The 9,706-nt window shown below is 40.1% G+C and overlaps 1 protein-coding gene across 1 annotated transcript in view; it reads right to left on the bottom strand.

Annotated features, from left to right (window-relative positions):
• Positions 1 to 1,973: 1,973 nt before the first annotated feature.
• Positions 1,974 to 9,706, bottom strand: part of LMO7 (LIM domain 7) — a 196,837-nt gene continuing 189,104 nt past the window's right edge. The window contains exons 29-32 of the mRNA XM_040623652.1: positions 7,247 to 7,528; positions 5,318 to 5,426; positions 4,111 to 4,213; positions 1,974 to 2,756 (exon numbers count right to left, since the gene is read on the bottom strand). Coding sequence (XP_040479586.1) covers positions 2,734 to 2,756; positions 4,111 to 4,213; positions 5,318 to 5,426; positions 7,247 to 7,528 — 517 coding nt within the window. The 3' untranslated portion in view covers positions 1,974 to 2,733. The remainder of the gene's footprint in view (positions 2,757 to 4,110; positions 4,214 to 5,317; positions 5,427 to 7,246; positions 7,529 to 9,706) is intronic.

Genomic DNA, 9,706 nt, shown 5'->3' with positions numbered 1-9,706 from the left:
AAACTGCCTGGGACATAAACTATGAATAGAAAATATCGACTGACTGCATCCTTCCTTGTTCCTAGATGAAGTAACACATACTCACGGGTGTATACAAACGTCCTATAGAACGAGTGTCTTAGAAGAAAACCTCTGAAAACTGTCCTAACAATTTGTACTAATAACATTGTTATCACTAAGCAAGATAATGTGAGAAACACGAGAAAAAAGTCCTAAGAACATATAAGAAGAAAAGTCAGCAGAATAGATGAAAAGACAAGAGACTTAGACAAAAAGGACTAAAAAAAAGATGTCGGATCAGAAAACTAAAATCACTATGTATGAACAAAAAGCTTGTGCTAGAGGCCTAAACAAGCAGAATTAACATGACAGAAATTGAAGCAGTAGTTTATGTATTAATTTTTACAGCTACTACATACTGAGGGCTACTGCACGTCAGGCAGACAACAAGGCAACAGAAATTCGTTCTGGTGGGCGTGCACTGAAATGGACAAGCCCACGTACTGCTTGTGGGATCTAAGCTGGTGGCTTTTTTTTTTTTTTAAGATTTTATTTATTTATTTGACAGAGAGAGACAGCCAGCGAGAGAGGGAACACAAGCAGGGGGAGTGGGAGAGGAAGAAGCAGGCTCCCAGCAGAGGAGCCTGATGTGGGGCTCGATCCCAGGACTCTGGGATCACTCCCTGAGCCAAAGGCAGACGCTTAACGACTGAGCCACCCAGGCGCCCCTGGTGGCATCTTTCTGGAAGCCACTTTGGCAATATGGATCATGCCAGCCTTAAAAATGCACATTTTAATCTAAGATTATATTCTGAGACAATAATGTCATATCTGTGACAATATAAAGAAATAAGATGAGTCCATCACAGGATTTAAATTAGAAATATATATATATATTAATATATATAATCATATATATTAAAATGTTCATTAGAAACAACTGAAATATACCTAGAATTATCAACTAAACATGAAAAGCACCAAACAATGGAACACTATGCAACCATTAATAAATAAATAGAAATGATTTTAGGAACACAGAAAAATTCACAATCCGATGCTAAGAATGCAGGGTAAATATATACAGAATGAGTTCAAACAGAGCTCTTGCCTGGAGTTTGGGAATTGAGAGTTATATTTATGCTTTGGGGCATCTGATCAATTTTCTTCAATGAACACATTTTTTATTTTTTTAAGATTTTATTTTTAATCAATCTTTATACCCAGCATGAGGCTTGAAATTATAACCCTAAGATCAAGAGTCATATACTCCTATCTACGGAGCCAGTCAGGTACCCCAATAAGCACATTATTTATTTCAAATTATTAAAGTAATGAGTACTAAAAAACAAAAGCAAACTAAATTTTTAATTTTTCCCTTATTAGAGCTTCTTATTTGTAACCTATTCCAAATACTGTTCTCATACCCTAGAATTATCCATTCTACTTTCACTGTTATAAAGGATTCGTTCAACTTGATATTTTTGCTCAAAGCAAGCAAAAGTTTTGTATTCTTGCCTCACGGTTCCAGATTTCTAAAACGAAGTACATTTGGGGTTTTTTTTCTTCTGTAGATCTTCTAAACTCACTGCTATTTCCCTTTATCCCCGGGGAAGCAGAAGAATAAAGATTTTATCCAAATGATCCAACAATTCGCCATCCGTTTCGCCTCCTACCACAGACGCGTACAGCATTCAGAAACAACCTTCCGTCAAAAATAAAGTTCCTAAAGTTTTCCAGTACAAACAATATCAAGATTATGATGATAATTTCATAGGTAATCACACATATCCAACTTGTCATATTGTATGGTTTAAATATATGAATTTAGTTATATGTCACTTTTTATCTCAGTAAAGATGTGAAATAAAAAATATCGATAAAAGCCGCAGGTGAAATAGGATTAAAAGGTCTGGGAGGTAGGCGAACACATATACACACACAGAAGAAAAAAAGAGAACCCGTCCTTAATGCATCAGCAAGTTTATTTACAAACGCAGTGGAACAGAAAGGCATACTAGTTCCTGGAGAAAACTTTTGGTATACAAACCATGACGATTCTGTATTAATGAAAAGAAGCACTTTCTATGGGGCATTGCTTAGTGATCATCCTGGTGAAGAAAATAGAGATTCCCCTCATGAAGCAAATAAAATGTCACACATGCTGAAAAATTTTTTTTCAAAAGCACAATATTACATAGATGAAAAGAAGGACACAGAAAGCAAATCTGTGGGTAGATTTTAGTGAAATTTTCTATATGGTTCTGCATTAATTTAGTATACATTACAATAAACAGAGCAAATGCAATTATATATTTATATTAACTATTTCAAATAATGTTTCAGAACCTTTAAAAAAAACAATAAAATACTAACCCTCTTCAAAACACCACTAGAAACTCAAACTAGATCATTATCAGAGTCAAAAACAGTTCGAAGTTCTTATTTTCCCTTGTGCTTTTCAGATGTTGAATTTAAAAAGTAAATACTGCACTTCCCCCCCCCACACACACAGAATCACTTTCGTATAAATAAACAACAACAAAAATACAGGTTCTCCCAAGGCTATAATGCTCTGATGTAATCTATAGAGGCAAAAATTAAAAAAAAAAAAAAGTGTTATTCTTTTTAAAAAAAGAGCAAAAAAGACGTACAACACGTATTTATAGATGGACATCAGCAGCAACCACCTCTTCTTCTATCTGCAACAGTGCTTTCGTGGGGAGCCTTACATCACATGGCGGTTGGCCGTCCAGCTGATCAGGCAAGGAGAAAAGAAGAGAAGTACTTAGGACGGAGAAATACTTGGATATCGCCGCCCGGGATACATAGCAGTCATCACTCAGAGAATGGCCCCATGAGGTAGAAAGAGTGACCTTGTCACTCACTTAGGATAAAGCTAGGCAAATCACGGCCTCGGCGCTGGAGTCCTTTATTTGCAAAAATGAAGTAAAAATAAACTGCTGATATAGAAATAAGTTACACTCAACTCTATTATTTGTGCTGGAGGAGAGAAAAGGCATGGGCAATGTTCCCCTGAAGATTCCAAAAATCAATTCTATTTGGCTTGGGACTTTGATTCGAGAGAGAAAAGCGCGCACACATACACACACTCCCGCCATTACGTGCCCAGCCTCGCCACTCTCCAACCTCAGTGGTCGCATCCAGAAAAGGACAGGACGCCGGGGAGAGAAGGTTCACAACCCACTGACAGATAAAAGAGAGTTGACTGGGCTGAAACCATTTTCAAAGCACTCTACACATAAAGGGCCATATAAATACCTCAGAGTTCAAAAGCAAATGGTTTTGCTGATACCACTTGTAACACCCTTTCACAATAAGGAAGAAACACATGTTACCAGCATCAAGGTTAAAATATCAACAGCAGTAACGGTTGTCTTTATGTGGCTACAAACGATATGCAATCTATCGGAGCTATCCTAGGTTTTATAACACACAAACAAAAACATGCTTAGATACAAATTAGCATCTGAAGTGTTTGAAAAACTCAGTTTTCCCAAAAATGACACCGAGACACCACATAATCAGAATTCATGTTCTCCTTTTGGAAATATTAATCATACTAACATACGATTATATGGAAATAAAGCATAAACTATAAGCTATTCTTTACTACCTTTTTTAAGCCACGGTTTTTAAAGTTGGTCATGTTCTAAATCACGAAAACAAAGCCCACCGTGAAGTAACGGAAATCAGCTGATAATGACGGACTGAGTCTTAGCCAAGAAACAGACTACAGTCTACACAGAGGGATCATTTTAAACCGTCTGTTTGGCTTTGTTGATATCCTCGAGTCATTAGAAGTTTCTCCAAACACAGAGCAGGCAGCACAGGATGCTGTCCTGGCTCAGGAAGGCGTCCCTCTCCCATTCCCCGGCCCCACAAGCCCCCCCGAGAGTGGCTGGGCTCTGGAGCACTGACCCCCTCCCCACACCCGCTCTGAAGGTGGGGGACGCATGAAGCTTCCTAAAGCCTGGAATTCTAAGGCAGGGAGCTCGAGGGGGACACGGCTGCAGGGTCAGGGAAATGCATGGGAACCCGCGGCCTCCTTAAAAGACAAGAAATTTTCTCCCTGATTTGCTCTCTTACATTTGAATCTGAGATAGCAGTCGTTGCAGTAGAGTTGGTGGTTTCTGATTCTGACTTCAGCTCCGGACGAGGAGCCTCCGAGGTCACACTCACAGGCCACACACTGAGGGACAAAAAAGAATCGCCACAATCAGTCAGTTTGAGAACTCTCCAGACACTCCCAGGGGGAAAAAAAAATTGAGCAGAATGCAGCTTCTAAGCTCTTAGATATGTTTCAGCAAAGAAAAAAAAAAAGCCCAAAAGATAATTAGCAGATTAAAATCAAGCCTGCCAGATGAGACCTTAAAGAATTCATAAGTCTAATTTTAAGAGCCGAAATAATCATTCTAAATATACCCAAAGAGTAAAAATGATCTGCTGATTGGCTTGGAAGAATTTAGTCTTCATTTCTTGCAGGGGAATGTGAGAGGATAAGGCATCCCATGGAAGAGCTAGAGAAGTGAACAAAGAGTGGGTTTCTGGCACTTTCCTCTGAGGTGGACAATGCCTGGTGGCCGCTGCCCCAGGCTGGTGAGTGTTTGCACCTGGCACTTTCACTTTCAGGCCATGTATACTGGTTCCACATGCTCAAACACTGATTATTTGGACTGGTTCTGTTCTGCCAGGAACTACTCAAGCCAGTGATACACAAGCTTAAACAAGCTGTGGTCTGCAGGACTCCAGGAATAAGAGCCAGAGTCTCTTTCTGGCCCAATGCAAGTTCTAGAATCACACTGATGTGTCTCTAAAGACAGATAATGCAAAATAAAGTAATTACAGGCTTAGTTCTTCTGTGCAAAACTCATCAGGTGTAAGCAGGCTTTGCAATCCTAGAAATATTTGACAATGCTCTTCTTGACATACTCTTCCTATCAAAGCTAGGCTTTCAGACACTCAGAATTGCATGTCCCCATGCTGTTAATGACACTGGTAAATTATACTTCAAGTACGCCTATGACAGCATGTTAAAGAAAGGATTTATAAGCTGTAAATTTTACTCCTAGAATCTTAACAGACTGAAGACCAGGAGTGCACAGTGTTTCTGGATTTAGTTTTTGAGACTAGGTTCAAGATTTGAGAGCAGGCAGTTTGTGATTCAAAGTGCAGCACAGACTGGCAAATGTAGCACCGAGTTTGTTAGTGGGACATTCACACCCATCGCGCCAAGAAGCCATGCGCTCTCCAAGCAAAGCGTTGCGGGCCTGCAAGCTCTTCGTCTCAGTCTCACCTTAAAACAATGCAAATGATAACAAAGACCCAGGGACTCGATGATCATGGCAGCTCCTTTGCCCAGAATGTTATTACAGTAGGAGCACACGCGCTTCCCACTGACTGACCTAGACGCGGAACGAGAACGGAAGGGAGGCTTTCATCTGCGTGCATCAAGGTTACTTAAAATCACACTCTGGCATTAACATTAATAATTACTTAGGAAAGTACAGATCTGTGGGAAGAAAACTGTCACCAACCAATCAAAGTATGCTATGTTGTACCTTGAAGGAGCTCCGTGGTGGTTCTGAAACCCTTGAACCTATTCATGTAAATTAACAATTTCAGGGTAATTAGTCCATTCTGTAACTCCTGACATTAGTCTCCTGAGATCACATCTGTATTCAGCACGAGTCTTCCCCTCCTCTAATCCAGCCAGTTCACCAGCCAAAGCCCAGCCCTCCTCCTGTCACACCCATCAGGATGCTAGGAGAGCAGCCCCAGCTTCACCCAAAAGGTACTACACGCCTCTTCTATCATCTTTACCTTATTTTCCCATCCTCCTTCTCCTTCACCTGCTCTTCTGGCTACACAGAAGGACCAGTGCTTCCCTGATGGTGCCTCTGGCTTCCAGGACTGCCTCCGGGAAAAGGAGATGACAAGTGGCTGACAGCCACCGTGGAGATAGGTAAGGAGGGTGTCTACTTTCCTTTGCATGCGGGTCTCTCCTGTCCCAGGTGGGAAGGTAAAGGTCACTTAGCACCACTGCCTCCCACAGTACTGGCACAGGGTAGGGACTCAGAAAGTGCACAACTGCCAAGTGCCTCACATTAGAGGGCCACCTCCGAGATAGAGACCTTCCCAGCGCAGAAAAGCCAACAGCCTGTCTCCTACCTGCTCTGCTAGGGTGAAGCTCTCAGTAAGTAAACGCATACTCTCGCCTCTGCCTCCCTCCCACTCGAGAGCCTTCATCTCGCCCCAGCCTTTACCACACATTCCCACCCTTTCTTAACTCAAACTCCAGGAGACACATTTGAGAGATCCTGGTACGAGTAACATTATTTTAGATGGATATGTTTTCTTAACAAAATCCCTTGACGGCTAAAAAAAATTCCAATACTTATCACTTGTTTTTACTTTTCAGTATTTCACTTGCAATGGAAAATACACATGCCAGTAGAACTCCCTTCGGATGACAGCAGAAACACTGCTGTATGGGGCTTCATGAAGCATTGATGGTCTGTAGAGAAGCTATGCAAACCTCAAAACCCAACACGTGCTGATGTCTGTGCTTTACTCCACATCAAAAGACAAGTTGAGTAAGACCTCCAGTTATAACTCTTATCCAGTTCCTGCAGCACTTAACCTACAGAATTCAGCTGATGGGGTCTGAACGAAATGTTGGCAAACTAGATAAGAAGCCAGCAATGGTTTTGAAAATCAAAAACAAACAAACAAAAAGCAATAGATAACTACTTAACATTTTTCTACCCAGCTTGTTAAAAGTTCCACAGACAATGGAGCTTGGTTATAAAGCTTTCATTTTCAACTCAGTTCCTATAAAAAGTTTGTATTAGAGCCTCAGTAAAAATCAAACATTTTACAATACTGCTTTTACTCATAAACTGCAAATGCATTCACAAGCTATTGTGTACTTTTATATTCTGCACTGAGAATTATACGAGTATGTCTGCACTGACCACAAGCAAAACCAAACGAGAAAGTGGCAATGAGGTACATGTTTTAAAGGTCTCCGATGGCTTCACAAGACACCCATAAATGCTCTCCGGGTAGCATGGAAAGCCATTAAGAAGGCTTTAATTGATTTTGGTAAAAGAACACTGAATTTGACAGATTCCAAAATGCTTATTTTTGGTTTTCACTAGAAAACTTGGACAAGACTTTGGGAAAATTTTAATGAAAAAATCCCCGAGACTAAGGTCCTCACCTGTTGCGTAGCTGGGAGCCCGGTTGTGAACCTGAAGGAGAATGGCTGTGTGGTGTGGGAGATGGCGCAGCGGTGGTCCTCACAGAACCAGCTGAAGGAGGCGGGATGCTGGAGGATGGATTCCGCATGTAGGCCCGGTTTGATGTGGACACCAGCTGAGGCGGGGGGCGACTGAAGTCTTGAACAGAGGAAGAAGCATGGACTCCTGAAGGCTGATTAAGCCAAGGGGATGGTTTCCAAGAATTGGATCTTGGGGAATCCAGGTTATCTAGAGATTCACCTCTGAAACATAGAAAGAATTAATTAAGACTATATAATACATTCAACTAGAATCAATATATCATTATAGTCCCTAAAATACCCATTTTATGTATTTTATAAGTAGGTATTAATCTAACAAGTCCAGTTACACATAAAATTACCTTTAATAACTAAAGTTTCTTTTCATCAGAATCACGATATTTCATATCCAATTAATCATTTCATTTTTATTTACTTGGTACTTAAAGAAGAAACATCAAAGTGGAAAAGAAAATACTAAAAAAAAGTTTTAAATAAACTACTACCAAGACATACATTCCTCCTTTAAACCTTCAACAGATTAGACATATCAATATTAATTTTTAAAACCCAACCAAAAGGAAAACAAAACATTTTAGGTGCTTACATTATGTCAGGTATTAGACTAAACATGGTCACAAAACTTTTATTTAATCTTCACAACACTATATACATTTATTTTATATATCTCATGGAAGTTAACTTGCCCATATGAAAAAGAGCTAGTTAGTGGTGGAACTGGCTTTTAAACCAGTGTCTCCCTGATTCCAGAGTAATCCAGACCATTCCTACTGTGCAGTCCTCCTTCCCACCCCAAACCCTGAATTTAATCAACTGTCTAAAAGCCATCTTATAGAAGCATTCACCAACCATTTCCCTTAAACTGAATATGCATTTAAAATAGAATTGGGGCACGTGGGTGGCTCAGTTAAGTGGACAACTCTGGGTTTCAGCTTAGGTTGTGATCACAAGGTGCTGGGGTTGAGTCCTGCATCGGGCTCCACACTCAGTGCAGAGTCTACATGGGATTCTCTCTCCCTCCCCCTCTATCTCTCTCCCTGCTCTCTCTCAAATAAATACATAAATACATAAATAAGATGCTCAAAAATTATTTAAAAATAAAATAGAATTTAGCTCACAAACTGATTTAAATATAACTTTTGGAAAATCTCTCTTGAATGAAGTCAAGTGCTTACATTAATTCTTACCTACAAAGATTGACTCCAAATTATAAATGGTTTATTTCTAACAGGTCAATTTTGTTATTACGTTTAAAATTTGATCTCTTGGGGCGCCTGGGTGGCACAGCGGTTAAGCGGCTGCCTTCGGCTCAGGGCGTGATCCCGGCGTTATGGGATCGAGCCCCACATCAGGCTCCTCCCCTATGAGTCTGCTTCTTCCTCTCCCACTCCCCCTGCTTGTGTTCCCTCTCTCGCTGGCTGTCTCTATCTCTGTCAAATAAATAAATAAAATCTTTAAAAAAAAAAAAAAAAAAAAAATTTGATCTCTTACCCCATGTTTGAAATATGTATTTTTTCTTTTAAAATTATAAAAATACTACATCATTGTAATGAGAAAGACCCAAGCAATATAGGAGGGTATTTGAGGGAAGACTAAATTTTCCCTCCACCCTCACTTACCACAATTTGCCTGCCCTAATTCCCAGAGGTAACCACTGTTAACTTCTAGACTTTTTCTGTTATATACAGATTTTCATACAGAGTCAAATTATAGGAGTATAGCCATGTTTATATACATATGTAATGTGTTCATGAGTTTAACACTCTTAAACAAATGGGATTACTCTACAATGCATATCATTCATAGCTCTCTTTATTCCGTGTAATATATTATCTTAGAGCTATTTTCATGTCAGTTCATGCAGTAGACAGTACTTCAGAGGCCCCCAGGGAATCACCCTCCTGGTATCCATGTCATTGTGTGGTCCCCTCCCAGTGATTCTCTGCTTGGCCATGTGACATATTAGGACAATAGGACATTAGCAACATGTACAGATGGAGGTTTGTAAATACTTGCACATTAGGAATTATTTTCCTGCAAGGTTTCCTCTTTGAATCCAGGTGCCATGTCATGAGGCAGCCCAAGCAGCTATGTGGAGAGGCCCACGAGGAAACAGAAGTTCCCGACCAATAGCTCCCGATGAGCTCTCAGGGCAACATCAACATCAGGGGGTTGGCAATTTATAGCTCATTGTCAGGATATGTACAAATAATGAGCTAAGGGTATTTTTAATTTTCAAATGGTCATAAAAAAACAAAGAACATGTGACAGAGACTGACGTGGCCTACAAAGCCAAAATTATTTACTATCTGGTTCTTCATACCAAAAGAAAGATTTGCCAACCCCAGCTCAAAAGGACTATAACTGTCCAAGGGCCCC

The sequence above is a fragment of the Ursus maritimus genome, unplaced genomic scaffold (genome assembly GCF_017311325.1).
Source record: "Ursus maritimus isolate PB19 unplaced genomic scaffold, ASM1731132v1 scaffold_10, whole genome shotgun sequence".
NCBI lineage: Eukaryota > Metazoa > Chordata > Mammalia > Carnivora > Ursidae > Ursus > Ursus maritimus.
The sequence above is the reverse complement of the archived record's forward strand: the minus strand, read 5'-3'. Positions and strand labels throughout refer to the sequence as shown.